The sequence below is a fragment of the Emydura macquarii genome, unplaced genomic scaffold (assembly GCF_026122565.2).
Source record: "Emydura macquarii macquarii isolate MOO-44397 ecotype Brisbane River unplaced genomic scaffold, CSIRO-AGI_Emac_v2 contig_369, whole genome shotgun sequence".
Lineage (NCBI taxonomy): Eukaryota > Metazoa > Chordata > Testudines > Chelidae > Emydura > Emydura macquarii.
The window spans coordinates 10,216,250-10,235,013 of record NW_027130506.1 but is presented as its reverse complement, the minus strand read 5'-3'; the positions used below and the strand labels follow the sequence as shown (position 1 = coordinate 10,235,013).

At 37.2% G+C, this 18,764-nt stretch overlaps 1 protein-coding gene across 4 annotated transcripts in view; it reads right to left on the bottom strand.

Moving 5' to 3' along the window:
• The window catches only part of EFR3A (EFR3 homolog A), a 152,679-nt gene that overhangs the window by 123,516 nt on the left and 10,399 nt on the right, over nt 1-18,764 (bottom strand). For 3 of the 4 annotated variants that reach the window (XM_067531512.1, XM_067531529.1, XM_067531536.1), the window contains exons 2-3: nt 18,091-18,281; nt 16,416-16,468 (exon numbers count right to left, since the gene is read on the bottom strand). In XM_067531512.1, the coding sequence (XP_067387613.1) occupies nt 16,416-16,425 (10 nt within the window). In that variant the 5' untranslated portion in view covers nt 16,426-16,468; nt 18,091-18,281. The remainder of the gene's footprint in view (nt 1-16,415; nt 16,469-18,090; nt 18,282-18,764) is intronic. The other variant, XM_067531521.1, reaches the window with a different exon arrangement.

Below are 18,764 nucleotides of genomic sequence, written 5' to 3'. Positions count from 1 at the left end.
TTCAGTATTTTGGCTTCAGTTGCTGACTATTTTGGATTATCTATTCTGCTATTTGAGATCTTGAGAGATAATTTGGTTTGAATAAGGCTTGGGAACTGGATTTTTTAAAAGTATGATTGTGCACGATTTTGAAGATGAGGATTTTTGTCAATAGGGAACTGAATCTTGATACAGTATCAGTAGTTACATCACTATCCAACACACTTTGCTTCATGCAATTAAGGATTTAGAAATTACATAAGAATCCAAAATTGATTTCTCAATTGGTTTGCATGGGGAAAAATTAGATGCATTTGATAGGGAAGTAAAATATTTGCAAATGTCTCAATGGAAATTGCAGTGCAAAAGCAGTTTCAGCTGCTGTAATAGGAGGTAGTGCTCTACTTTCTGCAAAATAACTATTCTTAGGACAATTGGGTTAACTGAAGGAATTTCTGTTTAGTGACCTTTTATTTTTTTAATTTAATATGTAAACAGATATTTTTAAAAAGTCAACTTTCATCTGGATTTCCAGTCTTTTTTTTAAAAAACTGTACTGCACTGTCTGCTGCTTCTGGATCAGAGGCATGGATAATAATAGTACACTTTGTTTACAGAAGGGGGGGGGGGGCTGCGAGGAGAAGACATCCAGTGGTGAAAGTTACAAACATAAAAATAATCAACATTGAATAGTGGATACAGTTCAGAGAGATTCAAAAAGCTAGAATCCAAGATGGGGTTTTTGGACAAAGTCATTCTAAGAGAAAAAGAATTCTACAGAAGTTTCACAGGTGCTAATTTTATCTAACGCACATTGGACTGCATACTTCTGAATTAAGTCAGGGAAGCAGAAGAAAACTGGCAGAAGGGTAAACGTAAGTGGGGTAGCTTAAAGGAACCAATTATGTGACCTTAGTTTAAACATCATTTCAAAAGAGATGAAATATTTAAGAGCATGAATAAAGAATGGCGGAGTGACTACAGATCTCATGTACATTTAAAATATGTTCCATGTTTGCACACAATTGTTATTAAAATAAATTCTTAAGCACAAATTTCTAAATAGCATTTTGTTTGCAGTGGCTGTGTTGATCCCAGGGTGAGAGAGACACAAGATGGATTAGGGGAATCTCTTGTCTTGGACCAACAACTGTTAGTGAAAGTCAAGCTTTGTGTAGCTTGAAAGCTTGTCTTTCTCCAGCAGAGGTTACTCCAATAAAAGATTACCTCACTCACCTTGTCTCTCAAATAGAATTTTTACTTTTTCATTCATAAGGTAATTTTTTAATTGAAGGAATAGAATGTGATTCTGAATTTAAACACACACATTGGCACCACCATGAAGATACCAATACATCTATATATTATAACTAGTATGATGTTCATGTTCTTGTTGTTGTTTATTTAAGACAACTGATATTTTAAAGTTGAAAGAACCAGGAAGCAAAGAGATGAAGATCAGAGATTGATTTTCCTTGAAATGTTCTTAAAATGAATATCTTGGATCTGACATTTCCAGCCTAACATATGATCAAAACTTAGTTTTCACCATAGAAACAGAGCAGTATTGACCAAAAGACTAATTCCTTGTCAGTTTTTAATGGTCAGGTTTCTTTAGGTGACATTCTTTTTGCATGCATTCTCCTATCAAGTCATATGAATTTGGCAGCTTAGGCCATTGTTTCTGAACTGGGGACGTGTACCCCTGGAGGTATGCAGAGGTATTCCAGGAGATACATCAGCTCATTTAGATATTTGCCTAGTTTTACAACAGGGCTACATAAACTTAATAAACTTCGAAGTGGGGCCTTGCTGTCCCGGATGCTCCCACTCATTGGCAGCTGCCAACATGAGGGATCCCAGTGGGGGGTGAGTATAAAAATGTTTATGATCCTTTGAGTGAACAAAGTATTTCCTCTCAACCTTTTTGGCCCTTGGGGCCAGAGAGGCAGGTGTCTACCACAACGGGGTGGTATGGTCATGAATGTCTTAATTAGAGGGAGGGCACACTCTAGAAGGACCTTGTTGATGATCTCCATCTGGAGGCTCATGCTCTGTGCCACCCTACGGAACGGCTCTTGGTGAGCCCTGCTGTCATCCGCTACTGGCACTGATATCACTCCTGCCACAGCCTCATCAGGTGATGAGAAGGATGATGCCCTGACCATTGTAAGCAACGTATCATGAAGGATCATGCAGTGCCAACCCCTCATGCTTGGGGCCGGGGCAAAGGTTACTGCCAGTCCCAGCACCAGGATCGGAGTCCTCCACGGTGCTGTGTGGAACACTCCCCATCATGTGGGGTTCTAGTGTCCAATGTGAGGGAATGTGACCTCACCAAGAGGGACCCCTGAGCTTGGTGGTACACCCATGGGGTCCAGAACAGCTATTGTGATGTCACTTGCCATTGCAGGGCCCAAAGCATCGCGAGGGAGTGCATCACCTTTCCTCTCTGGTGTCTGCTGCAATGCCAGCTCATTTGTGAGGCATAAGACTGCCTATGAGTCAGAGGAGAAATGTTAACTCATCGGAGAACATGGGGACCTGGTGCCGGGGAGATCACAACCCAGCCAACATGGCAGGCTTGCCCCTTGGATGGCACCATAGGTCTTTTTGGTGCTGGGTCTTGCTCCCAGCCACAGTGAGATGGAGGTGGAGATACTGTATCCTCAATAAACAACATGAGCAAGCACTCAAAGAACTCACTAGAATGTTTGAAAGGCAGTATTTAAACTCTGCAGTTTTCACCACGTTTGGTCAGTAGGGACATGGCTTGTTCACCACATTTCTTCTGCCCTCAAAAATCAAAAACCTCAGAACTAGGGAGTTCCATCAACCTCATGCTAAGGATCTGAGATGAAGGAATGTGAATCCCACAAAAATTATTGAGAAAATAAGGTGTCATTAGTTTGGCGTTTTTAAAGATATCTAGTTGACAGGGGGGAAAAGATTTCCTTAATTACCTTGCATCTTATATTCTACTACTTCAAAGGTTTCAGTGCCACTTTTTAAAGGAAGACAAAAATAAAGCAGAGCTCTGTAATTTTATGGTGTCTCCTTGTGAATTTACAGAGAGTTTGACAATTGTGTGGTATTGCAGAGTGCAATTTCATCACTCCACAAATCTTGATCTGTTTAATAATCCTGTAATGTATACTCTCAGTTTAAAAGTTCTGGCTAACAAAGATCAGGTGGCTAAAGCCTTCCATTTGTGACTTCTCAGCATCTCCACAAAAACACACTTCACTATAGACATCCATTACCCAATCTTTCAAGCTCTTTGGTTTCCTGACTTTCTGGCTACACTCTTTTTTTGCTCTTCAGAACCACAATTCTTATGACATTCAATCCCTCTCTCAATCCCCACCCTACTTAACAGGGTACCAAGAAACATTTAAATGTGCCAAGTTGTTCCAAACATTAAATGGACATGTTTCTTGATTCAGGCAAAAGAAAAAAAATATTTCTGTATATAAAAATGAAAATTAAAACAATTTAAAACAATATTATTCACCAAACTTTAAAATGTCTGCGAAGATCAACTACACTGAGATTTTTTTCCCCAGATAAGTATATCTGCAGTTAGACCACAAGAAATGTTCAGCAGCTTCAAATGGAAAAAAAAAAAAAAATCTAGTTATTTATATTGCTATCATAATCACAGTATTCAAGCACCTAAGGAAACACAGGTCTCCAAAATACCAAACATTTTTATCTTGATTTCTATCACCCTGATTCAATTTATCATTTTAAGCAGGGAGAAGTCTGCTATTTGGATTTAGCTTGCTGGAAATCAACATCCATCACTGAAATCTCCATGTTCCCTGTCACTGTCATAATCTGATTTTCTGACCGATATTGTTCAAAGTTGGGTATATATAAATCACATCTTCCTTCCCACCAGAATTTCTGTAATCATGGTGTCATCTGATAAAGTTATAAAAAGTAATAATGATGCAGATCTAAGTCAAATCTGAAAGTGAATAATTTGTAGAAAAAGGTTTATAGTGAACATTTTTAATCTCTTCAATCAAAACATTAAAGTAGCTGATCAGCTCATACACCTTCAGAAAGCCTTTCCTGTCTTACTTAGACTTCACTGGACAGCTTTACTTCACAATCTTCTAAGCTTTTGAAAATGCAGGTAGTACTTGTCATCAATGTGTTTGTCAGCTGCCATAACACTCACGATCACCATCTCAAGGAAAAGAATGGGGACTAATATAAAGATACCACATACATCTTTTGTTATCTTATTCTTACGAGTCCCAAATGCCACTCTTTCACAAACCACAATTAAATTCAGAAAGTTACCATTTCACAAAGACAAGTGGTTGGCAGAAGCTATTGTATTTCTAATTTTGCTTTCTTAATGTAAGCCAAGTAAGCAATAACCAACCTGGAGTAGGATACACAATATTGCTTTAAGATGTACACTATCCAAGGTTGATTGGTCCAAAATTAGATTTTTCCATCACAGCCTCCATAACGCCAATACAAAGAAGTCATACATTTTTCTTACACTTGTCCACTTGATATAAAAAAGAACTATCACACTATAAATAGTATTGACAGGGCAGCAGCTTTAAAATGGCTTTTTCACAATTCATGTCAGGAAAATCTGATTATAATAATAAATTCTGAGGATATAATACAATGTTTTTTGGGAATTGCATGTAATGAAAGTGTAATATTCTGCTCTGCAGTTTCACAAGACTCTCAAAAATGCTTGCTCCTAAATCCCTAACAGACTGACATTCCAAGCAGCTTTACACCCTCAGATACACTCCCCAGCCTGCAATCCTCTACCATGTCTCACACGTTCCCCTCTTTAACTAAGGCTGTCTTTACACTACAAATATTAAACTAGCCAGGTTACAACACATTTATCTGACAGTTGCAACAAATATGGTTGAGCTGCATCCACCCAGCTTTTCCACAACAAAACCAAGTTTTAATCTGATTTATATATCCACACGCAACATTCTGACTTCACTATTTTTACCAGTGCATTCTGGGAGAATCTGGACATCAGAGGTCCCCAGCATACATACAGAGCAATACCAACAACCTACTCTTCGGGATGTAATGGGACACAGAGCTAGGAGGAGAGAGGACCAATCAGTCTGGTTATACACATGTGGATAGTAGATGCCATCTGCACAGCAAAACAGATATCTGATCAGATTACAGAACAACTTTGTGAGAGCCTAGGCTGCTGAAAGTGAAACATCAGCATCCAGAGCTACTGTTTAACAAACATAACAAACGCCACATTTGGAAGCAACTAAGGTCACTAACAAGTTACAAACCTCAAAGCCATTCAGGTGCACAGAGGGTCTTAGACCACACTTGCACTTGAGATACAGGCATACAAAAAAACCTGGTTACAACGTGGCTATCCCTCAACCTCGTTACAAAAAATGTACAGAGTAGACAGTATCTTATCCATGTTTTCTAACCAAGATCTTATCTGTGTTTCATAACCCAGCTAAATCTACAAAAAAGTTTCTCTGGAAACTATAAACATCTTAAAGTTTTACCCTTGCTATAAAACAGTTAAGCTCCAATCTAGGTTGCAAATTGAAACATTGGTTTGGTTAGGGAAGGGAACAATCTCAGTATAACTGTCAGAAAGCCAGATATGTATCTGTAACATAGAAAAGCCTATATGCAAACGCAGCAACAAGCATTTACTCTCATTTAATATTACATTTTCACATATTAATTTTCCCCACAAACAGGCAGCTTGCTTCCCACACACCTTAAACTTTCCAAAATCAGGAGGGAAATACCTAATTTTACCTAGCCACAAATAAGGGGCTAAATCCATCTCTGCTTGATATTAAAAAAATAAAAGATATGGTCAAGCTTTTCAAATACAGTTATAACTAATGATTTTGGGCACCCAGCTTGAGACACATTAAGATCCCAATTCAGCAAGATACTTAAACATATGCCTAACTTTAAGTATCTAAATGGTTCATGCTTTAAGTTAGGGCTGTAATCAAGGAAAAGAGAGAGAGACATAAGTGACTTCATGAATTTGGACCTTAGTGTGTCTCAAGTTGAGCATCCAAAAAACTGAGGCAAACAACCACCAGTCACTTTTGAAAATCGTGGCTTAAACTTTTATTTTCAAGTTTCACACAATATCCATGCAAACATTTTCTAACTGTATGTGATCTTTGACACAACAACTACGTGGCTAAAGATACAAAAGAACCATTGTTTCATAACTAACAGATGAGTATATGGTAATGATTTACATAAGAACTACCACATGGTCACACCAATGATCCATCTAGCCAGTAGCCGGTCTCCAATAGTGGCTAGTACCAGAGCTTCAGTGGGAGTGGACAGAAAAGGGGAGTTTGATTGATCTACCCTTCTTCCCCTCTTAGCTACTAGCAGTCAGAGGCAGTCCCCAAGCATAGGGTTGTATCCCTCACCATCTTGGCTAGTAGCCATTGATGGACCTAGCCTCCATGAATTTAGCTGGTTTTTATCCAGTTATACTTTTGGACATCACAACATCCAAGGGCAAGGAGTTCCAAAGGTTAATTGTGCATTGTGTGGAGAAAACAGTACTTCATCTGGTGTCTTTGCAGGATCTTGACCTTAATCTCCTGGAACAAATCCAGACCCTCACTGTAACTTTCTATCCCTGATGGATAAACAAATATGGATAAATGTATTTTAGAAAAAAAAATGTAAGTGAACAAACACCTTTTCCCATCTCAACTAAACCAAAACAGAATTAAAATACTGATATTACCGGTCCAAGTCAACAGTTCAAGGATTTTTAGAGTGCATACTTAATGCACAAAATGCAGTACAGAACTTAAAAAAAAAAAAAAACCACATCCCCTATTCATGCAAAACTACAAGTGTGTCAATAAAAGGTTTATGGGGCCTCTATATAGAATGCATTTACAACTTAATCCTGAGAAACGTCTCTCACCCAAACTAATATATCGAAGGGACACTGTCAGGTTCCATTTGGCCTTGAAGATGAATAGAACGGTTTCTAAATTCTATTTATATTTTAAATATTTCTCTGTAATGTCACAATGCAAAAGCTTGCAGCACTGTCACAGTGTATGAGAACCAGAGAGAGAGAGAGAGAAGTTGACTAAGCATAAGAGAAATTGTCTAAGAGGCATGAATGGCAACTGAAGTCAGTTGGAGTTTTGCCTGCTCAGAACTTAAGGTTGTTTTTTCCAAAGATGTCTTAAATTGGACACCAACTCTTCAGAGACCACTCAAAGAACTTGGCCAAAACATCTCATTTATTATATTAAGAATGACTAATAAATAAGAGATGTACTGTATGTAGTAAACTAGATGTGAATGTATATAATGGAAGCCAACATCTATTATCTTTAAGTAAAATACGCAGAAAAAGGGGTTACTGTAAACTAACAAAGACTTGTCCAAAGTCATAAAGGAAACTGCTGGCTGAGCTGAGAACCTTGATCTCCTGAGTCCTAGACCAGTGCTATAACAGTACATCATCTTCATGACACCACAAGCTAATTTTTTTTTCTTGCATTTGGTGTTCTGCAAAGTGAGCTTTGGCAACCATATCTGAGGTCCAGGGAGTAAAGATAAGGGTCAGCTCTAAACAAATCGAGCAGGCTCTTCACTGTCACATGGAACATGTTCACGTGGATTTAAATAGGAAGATGGTAAAGAGTATGGGAAACCAGTGATGGCTCAGATGGTTTCCTGAACAAATATTCAACATTTTCTGTAAATTGAAATAATTTCTAAGCGTTTAAAGATTAATATGTCAATATTTGTCAATCTTTTTTATGAAAGCAGTAATTATGGGTACTACAGTGTACTGTTTGTTGATTTAATGTTCTGGAGCTATGTTTATTTTCAAAGTACAGGACACAAGGTTCAACAAGAAATCTCTACTATAAAACATTTTTAAATTTTCCAATTATAGGCAGGGAGAAATGGGATTTATTAGTAGTCTGATCAGGTATTCACTTACTGTGAATTATAAAAGTGTTGCCTTTTTAAATGAAAAAATATTGCAGTATGTACAAAACAATTAGCAACAGGCTAAAAAAATAGTACATGAATGGAGAATTTTAATTGGGACATGCTCTTCAGATTTCACAGTTGGTGGCTACTTTAGATTTTAAATGTTTTTCCATCTTTCAAAAAAAAAAAAAAAAAATGTTCTTTCTGGTTTATTTATGATTCCCTATAGCACTCCCAGCAAGCTACTGTTTAAGGTGGCATTCTCTTATCACTTTTACTTTGTCCAAAGGTAGCATCATACTTGAAAGCTACACTTATGATATGCTAAACCTACTGGACTTAAACCAAAAATCCCACATCCAGTCAGCCACAGCCTTCTCCATGCTGCCTGGGAATACTGTGAGCAAAGGAGTGAAACTCCTTTCTGTCCATTCCATTGTCACATGCCACTAGCCCCCAGCTACTGTAAAGAACAATTGCAGTGGAAGTCCTGCTCAGCCCCTCCAGCCCAGGAATGAAAGGATATTCAATTGCTCTGGAGGATGATGCAAGTGCAACCTGGTCAGCACATAGCAACAGAACACTCAGTGCAGAAGGAATTTTTGGAAAAAAAGTTAGCTGCTGGTCTGTAACAAACCTCTACTGAACATATGGAAACTTTTTTTTTTTTTTTTTTTTTTTTTTTTTTTTAAATCAAAGCAGCTTATAACTTGGCCAAATTTGGGTATATTTTCTACAGGATGGAAAAGACAAGGTTATCCCCCTTGCCAAATTTTGAGTTCCTCACCCAAAGCATGGAAGCCCTTCTCAATGAAATGGTTAAAAGAAATTACAATGCATTTTTCCCCAAAATTCATTCTAGGAAATGCTTACACTGGCTTTGCTGAAACATTCAAAAACAATCTTAAGCTTTAAGCAGACACTGAGCATAGATAATTTGAACCTGAAAAGTTAAAGAATTCAAAACTTTAAGTCACAAAAACCAGAAAAATCTTATCCTTGCTTTAAGATCTAGTTTTTCCAATTATCCTCCTCCTTCTCCCCTTCAATTTCTGCATGAGTTTAGCAGTATACATTCTCATGAACTCCTAGAGATGAGATTATACCATTTGAAAGCTGGAATTGAGGCATCCAATTAATTTATATCCCTGATTATTCACAAAGTATGTGATCTTAAAGTGATCACTGGTCCCTTCCAGTAGGCAAAAAAAGAAAACCCACAAGCCATTTGTCAGACAGGCCAAGATGTTTTCAGTGTATCAATCATTAATTGCGATCAGTCATCTCGGGCCAGTTCACTCTTGGTCTTTCCATACTATAACATGTACATAGTCAAACAGCGAGCATATAAAAATGAAACCAATTTCTCTTCATATTTTTATGCAACAAAATCAGGACGGTTGCATGTATAATCAGCGTGAGTCTTACCCTTCCGTCCCATGATTCAGAAATCAATAGCAAATAATGCTGCACATGAAGATTAATCAACGACTGATATGAAAACCAGTTGCAAAGCAATTTCTGTAAACAACAACAACAGTTAGGTTTTAACAAATAGTTAACTAAGAAAGATTAGGCAATACTTCTATAAAATACTCACTGAAAAATTTAGATTTTGAATTTCAGTATACTTTTATAAGTGTTTGCTTTTAACCTAAAACTGGAAGCCTTAACTATATCTATAGCTTATTATACAAAAAAAAATACAAACACACACCACACCTCTATCAGAGGCATACATGACTTTTTAGTAGGTAATGAAAAGACACAAGGGCACTACTGAAACCAAATACTGAAAATGGGGGATTAAGGGGGAATGAATTGAGATAGCCTTCATCAGTTATAAATTGCTTAGATAATTTTAGGCTATTAAGCTTAATTCAAATTACAGAAAGCAATTTACAGAAAGCGCTGCAGACTGTCCACACTACAGTGTTTGTGCTGGCTTCTTGCGTCCACACTGGCCAGCCTTAATTCGAATTAGAAAGCAGTGCAATGTGGGAAGCTATCCCACAGCGCAACTAACCATAGAGACTGTTGTGACGAGTGTCGTCGTCCCAGGATGCAGCGCTGCTTCCCCCACCCCCAAACAAACAGGAAAAGGATTTTCATGCTGTTTTTTTACTCCCCCGATCGCCATTGCTGCAGGCACATGGAGCCATCTGAACTATGCTGTCATTTTGACCGTGACAAATACATCGCAGCTTATCCTGGATTACTTTAGAACTGTATGCTGTTTGACTTTTATGCTCCCCCTACCATCCCCTGTATATTGCTTGCCTTTGATTTTGATTCTACAGGTGTCTGTAGAATGTAAGATAAATAACAATGAGTCAGTTAGTATATTAATACAGTGATACAAATGTTTCCATTTCACAGATAGAAAGCATGATATAAAATGTATCCACATGTAGCACTGTGAATAAACTCTTCAGAAAGTATCAATTTCCATGATTGGCCACTGAAACAATGTAGCAAAGAATTTCCTCTCACTGCTGGCATTTAAAACGCATTCACCACGCGGAGAGCGGGGTGGGTGGTGAAATCTTTCAAAAGGACAAACTTTAAAGGGCTATACTTTCAAAGGGACAAATCTTAACGGGACAAACTGCAAAGGGCTTGCTGGACAGTTAAAATGCATTCACCACGCGGGCATGTGAAATTTTCAAACCCTTAAAGAGACAAACTGCAAAGGGCTTGTTGTGTATTTTTGGGGGGGGAGGAAGATGATCACAGCTTGGATTTTAAACCCATTCACCGCAGGAAATGAAGATTTAAATCTTTCCAGGGCTGCTTTGGGGGAGGGTACTGAAATGGGGCATCATGGGATACAGTCTGGAGGCCAATTAAGTCCCCTTGTGTCCACACTCACACTAATGCGAATAAACTGATGCGCTTCAGGCACTAATCTACTTGCCGAGGTGGTTTTATTAATTCGATTTTAAAGGCTCCTTAATTTGAATTAATGCGCAAATGTAGACGCGGGAGTAATTCAAATTAAGCAACCAGTGTAGACCAGGCCTTAGATACAGAAACTTTGACTGGTTTTAATTTGCACAGCCCATTTTCTAATGTAGAACACTAGACAATCATCAATAGCTAATTAGGAACTGCAAAATCCCTGTGACAAAATGAAACTCTTCATAGGCATAATAAATTCTTTGCCTATCAAAGGTCAACCTTCTGCCATGACATATTTTGACTATTTACTTGTATCACCTACTAGAAGGTACCATTTTCTGACTAGAGTCCTAGTTGGGCAGTTGTAATTTTCTGTTTTGTATTTCGCAGATTGTACACAAACATTAAACAATTTTAGTAAAGTTGTACAGTGTTGAGCCCACTAGATAATGATGAAACAATGTATTAAGCAAAGTGTCCTTTCAACACTTACAATGAACTACTTTTATTCGGGAGATTTTAAAACACTACCACTGTAATCAGTGATCTCAAAGTCTTGTATATTCAATATTTTGTCATTTTGTATTCTGTATGCTGAAACCTGCACTGTAACTGCATAACTAAGAGGAAAACTTGAAAAACTTTAATGGTGTTCAGACAGACAGAAAAAGTGGGGTTCAAGAAAATACCATTGTAAATCAGATTCAAATCCTTTTATGTCAACTGTTTCAAGGAGCAATTGCCATCTTTGTGAAAGTTCCTTTTCTAGTATCCACAATCAGGAAAGTTCTATTCTGCAGTGCTTTAATGCTATTCTATTAAACACTTCATTTTGAAGTACAATTTTACATGAATAATTAATCTGAAGATTCTTTACGCAAGTGAGATTTAAGCACTTTAACAAAACACTTGCATTAATGTATTTTTTCCACTGAGTAACTCAAACCAATTTTTATTTGAAAGGAACTCTTAAAGAGTGGCTTTTATCTATAATCTGATCAGCGTATTCATCAATATGACATGCAAAACAAGGAATGGCTTCATAGCTTGTCTGGTAGTCTATTGAAGCACCGGTCACAGCTCCATAGTTAGGGCAGAGCTGAATTCTGCACTTAGACTATATTGGGGGCCAGGTCAGGCCAATCTTAAATGGGGAACTTGCCTTCAGAAATAACTCAATTTATCACCACCCTTTCTCTGCAGCTGACTTGCTACTATTTTATTGGTTGATGAGTCAGTGATGAGCGTATCCCCCTGGTTAGCAAAATGTAGTACCAAATTTAGTGTAAAACTATCATTGGTTGCAAATGAACATGAGAACAAACCTTTCGTTGGTCTAAACTGAGCTTGATACATTTATGGAGGGTATGGTATGGGACAGCCTAGTTTGGCAATTGATTGATCTTTGACTACTGGTGGTAGAAATGCCAATGGCCTGTGAAGGGATGTTAGATGGGGTTGGTTCTGAGTTATTACAGAGAATTCTTTCTTGGGTGTCTGGCTGGTGAGTCTTGCCCACATGTTCAGGGTTTAACTGATCGCCATATTTGGGGTCAGGAAGGAATTTTCCCTCAGGGCAGATTGGCAAAGGCTCTGGGGTTTTTTGCCTTCCTCTGTAGCATGGGGCACAGCTCACTTACTGGCGGTGGATTCTCTGTACCTTGAAGTCTTTAAACCATGATTTGAGGACTTTAATAACTCAGTCTTAGGTTAGAGGTTTATTACAGGAGTGAGTGAGTGAGGTTCTGTGACCTGCATTATGCAGGAGGTCAGATTAGATGATCATATTAGAGTTTAGTTATTTTCCTAAAGAAAGACTCAAAGTACAAACAAAACAATATTAAAATCAATAATTTAAATCAAGGTTTCCCGCTTTATTTAAATAATTAAAAACTGATGTAAAATCACTGAGTTAAATAAATTCATCCATGCACCAACATATTACCAGCCAAAATGCACATTCAATTTCTCACAATTACATAATGCAAAACCTGAATTTCAACCTCAGGTAGATAAGCACAAACCTGTCTCATGGCAATGTTTATAATGTGTTATTCACACATGAATAACTATTAGATTGAAATCAAGGTTTTATAGCAGAGTGTGACAATATGAACAACATTGTAATATTGAGATGTGGGCTGAAGTGGAGCACTGTTTTTGGGGGACTCCTACGGGAACTCTCTCTTCTGAGCCATACAAGGTCAGTCAGAGCAAAGCACCTTTAGGGCTGGAATTGGAGCTGAATGTGCATGGGGAGGCTTTAATAGATGGCCATCTCAAAGACGGAAATAATTTGAGGTTTCATAGCAACATACTTCTTCATAATACAACTAAAAACTCTGACAGTTGGTTAGTAGGAATCCTGTGTGATATCTACAGAAAAGCTAAGTTACAAGTGGTTTTATTTCCAACTCAAAGGGCATCCCTTCACAGCATTCATCTCAAGGTAGAACTTGAGTGTTACCCTAACCCCACTGCACCCAGAAATTTTTAGCTTGAGATAATTGGGGCTGCAAACTTGAGGTAGGTAGCCCATCAGGAAGGATGGGATGGGGACTGAATGCTGCTGAAGCTCAAGCTAGTAATGGAGGGAGGACACAGCTTTAGAGAGTAAAAAGCTTGAGTAATGTTTCACAATAAGATAGTAAAGAATACTACAAGCAGTAAGAATAATAATACAGTATGCAAAATTTAAAGTTAGATGAATCAAGACACAACCCCAGTATACAATGTAAAGGGTAAGTGTGGGAAACGGTGTTGTCAGGACACCAGTGTCTCCTTTTTAAAAAAAAAAAAAAAAAAAAAAAAAAAAAAAAATGCAAACCCTATATTTGAGCCTGGGAGAAAGGGAGTACAACAACCTTTTGCAAGCTTAATCAGCGGCTTGCAAAAAGCCATCTTCAAAATCATCTGTCCACAGCTAATATCCCAAATCCTTTATAATCTGATCCCATTCCTTTCCAACTGCAAAATACCTTATTAAATGAAAAAATATTAAGACAGTATTTTTACCTTGACTCCTTGATCAAATATGTTAGTGTTACAGGTATCTCTGTTAGATTACATTCTCTCCCACCCCCCACACTACTTGGTTACATACTTTACACATTTTAGTTCTTGCTATTTATTTCCTGTACAGAATATCCCAGTACTCTTATCTCCAGATTTCTCTGCAGTTTATTTCTGCGCAAAAGCTGCAACTCTGAAGCCATCTACAAGTCAGATAATCACTTAATTTACACAAAACAATCTGATAAAGACAAAAATGAAACATACATGGTTGGTCCAGAGAGGGTTTCTTTTGCAGGGGGGGGTAAATGTAGTTAGTCAAAAACCTCTCCGACAATCATAGAAAGATTTGAGGGGCTACAAACAGCATCAAGCATCACTGCTTAAAGACAGATGTTTTACCATTTTTACAAGAATACTGCACTAGAAGTTTAAAAACCTTTGCTCTTGATTCAGCACCCATGTATCTCGTGTGATCAATTCTTTATCTATTGATTTATTCTTCAAAGTGAGCAAGTTGACATTCAACATCAGCAACCTTGTCCCATTCACTGTACAAGTCTTCTTCCTCACTCTTCCCCATGAATTACCATTGTTTTGCACTACTTAAAGAAACTAAGCTTCCTCCCCATTTTTGGACCCTAATGGGCAAGTCTGGTTTATACCGTGTGTACTACCAGAGGAAAAAAAGGTTATGCTGAAGAGGTACCTAACCACAGACAAGCATATCCACTCCAGCTTTATTCATAAAAGGACCATCATGAAAATTACTGCAATTAATTTCAGTTTATTACAGACCACACACCCATTTACCTGAACAATTCTACTTCTTAAATAAACTGTTAGTTTTGAATTCAGTGGCAACATTTGTCCTGAATTCAAAACTAACAAAATTTAGTAATTAAATCGAGAACTTCCCTTCAATATAAAATAAAAAAAACCTCTCCTCTACTCCCAACCTCTCCCCATCACACTGAATGAATGTAGTTTCCTTTCTAGTAGCACTTTCAATCCCGTTCTCTCCCAAAACCCAAATCACACACTCTCTCAACCCCTGTGTTCTGATTCAATAACATGTGTCAAAAAAGGAATAGCATTTGTATTAAGTCATGACCACCTCAGTTTGCCAGACCTTAGAAAAATATCTATGATAAAGATAGCGAAAAAAAAATTATATTTCTTCTAGTAGGCCATTTCTCTTGACATCTTCACTTAACCATTCTCTATAAAAAAGAAATGAGAACAGCCCATGCCAGCAACTTCAAAAGAGAATTCAACTATAATTTAATATCCATTTTGGGAACATGTAAGCTATTAACATTGCCAACATATATCACCTGCTCTTATGTAATTTGTGTTTTTTACAAGACATCAACCTGTACTTAACTTAAAAAGACTGTTCTGTCTTTATTCCATGAAGCAGGAAAAAAAATGCAAAAATATTTATAGAAAGGTATTTCATAGTCATGAGGACCTAACAGCATCAAACATCCAAATGCTGCTTCAGCTATAGAACAGCAATTTACAAAAAGCTGTGACTGTAATACAACAAAATAACTAAAAAATATTTGACAGTAAGTAGCAAGTAGTAACTATATTGCAAGATACCCAACAGATTTAGAGCTTAACATATAGCAGATAATTTGTGTTGTAGGTCACTTGTCATCTCAGAAATCTCTGAATCAAAATATATTGTTTCCTGATCAATCCAGACATTTGTAAAATCCATATTCAAACCAGTATGTTTTATTATTAAAAGGGGGATCAATATTTAATTTCCAACAATCCTGATTTTTGTTGTGAAGACTCCCACTTAGGCATTATGAAAAAAAGTTAATTATAAAGACTACTTTTTTTTTTTCCCCCGGCGATAAGTTACTTACTTTAGTTGGTATTAATTGTTCGGTAGTTCATTTCCTTCCCTAAGCTGAAGCTTTTGTACAAAGGTGGTTTTACTTTCTCAAGGTATTTGATCTTTTTGAGTCTTTAAAAGATGCTTCTATGTCAAAATATTAACATATAAAAGTACAGCTAAGTATTAGCCTGCATCATTTTATAAGTTAACTTTATACTGTATTAATTATTTTAAAATATTTTTGGATAGGGCTGTACTGGAGTATCACATACTTCTTTTGTAACTTTGTTTTGCACCCCCACCACACATTTCCAAAACAACATACTTTAAGTCACATGCTAAATTCACCATAATTTTATGATGAACGAACAATTTTACAACTATGAAAGATTTTATGATCATTGAGCAGTTAAGCAGCCAACTTTATCGATTGATTTCAGGTTTTTTTAAATGTACTCAACAACAGATATGTATTGATACATCAACGTTTGGCCAAACAAAGTCTTGAGCAAATCAGAATTCCATTTTAAACTAAAAAAAGTTAATATCTGCAATATTAGTTCCCTTATTTCACTTGTGTTCTCCCCACTTCCCCAGTTAAGCAATATTTAATACACAACAGGATATTCTTAAATGTTTTCTCAAGGTAATTAAATATTGCAATACTTACTACCAGGCATTGTTAGCCAGGAATGTGTCTTCAGTTTTTCAAGATGGAATAAGCTATAAGAAAATAAAAATATAATTTGAGTAAGATGTCAAGACATTGTGTACATTAGGTAATATATTAATTTTTAATGCAAAACATTGATAACTTTTTCTTTATGTATCCAGCACACTGATGGCAGTTTTATGTAAAACTTTAAAAAAAAAAAAAAAAAAAAAAAAAAAAAAAAGCTACTTTTGTGCATTTAACTGAATTCCAATTTCCATCCAAATGCAGCTTCACGATTGTTGGCTGACCATTTAACCTAGGGAGAACAGAGATTTCCTGGCTTTTTTTAAGGATGCATTTGTGGTACACAATTCAGCAGCCTTAAAAAGGTTTTAAACTAAAAAAGCCTGATGTTTGAGTGTTGAAATTTTGACCAGAGCAACGAATGGGGCCAACACACTTTGCAAGTTAACATTATTATAGATAAAAACAACGAGAGTTCTGTAGCACTTTAAAGACTAACAAATTTAATTTCAGCAGGCATAAGCTTTCATGGGCTCCAACCCACTTCCTCAGATGCAAGTAATAGAAATCATACCGGGGGCAACATATATAGGAGGCAACATATACATATTGATGATTTCTATTACTTGCATCTGAGGAAGTGGGTTGGATCCCATGAAATCTTATGCCTGCTGAAATTAAATTTGTTAGTCTTTAAAGTGCTACAGAACTCTTGTTGTTTTTGCTGCATACAGACTAACACGGCTACCCCTCTGGAACTCTTCAACATGGAAGGCACATTATTATAGATAGAAGGTAGAAACAAATATAATTAAGGGTGTCCAACACTTCCTATTATAAAACCCTATTTTCAAAAGCTTATACATTTGCCAAACCTTAAATGTTCTTACTGAAGTTTTTCATGCCACGTGTACCTAACACTGAAGCTTTTGGAAGTTTTCAGCTAAAGCAGTTTAATTGTTTGAGAACAAGGTTAGGAAAACTACATTATGTGCCTTTTCCTATTCCTGTGGACTTGGGAAAAAGCTGCAGAGGAGCCAGCCAGAGGCTTCAGCTGGTAAGAGTAGAAACAGCCAAAGCATCCCTTTGGTCCAGGAAAATATTTTATAGTTATGACTAGACTTTCTCTCTGACTGGCTATGTGCTCCAAGCCCTCCCGCTTCCTTCATCTCTTCATATTGGTGTCACTCCTGTTACCCTCTTTCTCCCCTTCTCTTTCCCTCTTCATCCTCCTTTTCTTCAATGTCCTTTCTCTCTGCTCTTGGACTTATCCCCACCAAACTAAACACATCAAAGAGAAAATAAAATTGTGGAATTAGTTTATTTGCTGCCATCATATTTTACACTCTGCTTGTTCATTGTACCCCTTCCCTGACCCTGAGTCAGTCTTGTCTTTTTAATCTGTAAGCATTTTGAGGAAAGGACCATCATTTGTTCTATTTGTATAGCTCCTAGCACTTTGTGGTACTGGCCCAAAAGTAGGGAGCCTAAGCACTCCAATAATACATATAATAAATAATGGGCCCAAATTTGACCAAGTTATAACCTGAAACACTGCAATTTACACATGTACAATAAAGATTTCTTAGAGGCCAGCAGCTAAATTCTCTGAAGATTCCATCTGTACTAGTAATGCTTCATGCCCAAACAGTTCCCACATGTTCACCAGACTGCACATGCACCATCCCCATGAAGCAATTAAGCAGTTTCTTCCCAGGATTGCAGAGGTTGAGCAAAAAACTTTCCCTGTAGTTGCTGTGGGCTGCTGTAGCTCTGATGATCAAAACTAAGATCACAGGAAAGCCTCCCTTCATTGAACAACTAACTTGCTTGAACCCACTGAATGAGGCAGGACTCCTATGGAAAAAAAACAGTGGGTGATCATTTAATTAAAAATTATATCCTAACACATACACACGGGACTGAATTAAAGTTGCATGGACAATCTTAATTCTGGCATGTTTTGATCTTTGAGTGCTTTACTTAGCTACCTTGAATTTTATTGTAGTTTTTTATATATATCATTTGCTTTACATACATATATGACAGGTCTCCCGCCCCAAAGAGCTAAGGTGTAACAAATGCAGTGTGAACTTTTGGTACTCAGTTCTTTGGGGCATGGGGGGGGGGGGGGGTAAACAGAAGAAAGAAAGGGAGGAATCAAAACCTAGTTTGTTTCAGTAAATAAAATTATTTCAAGGTGATGACATTGACTGGCCCCTATTCATCCTACAAGTCCAGTGTAAGTTCACAAATGGGAACTGTTAGCTTCACTTTCCATTACAATATATGACAGCCATCCTTGACTCCCATACTCTTCAAGTTAAGTTTTAAAGTATT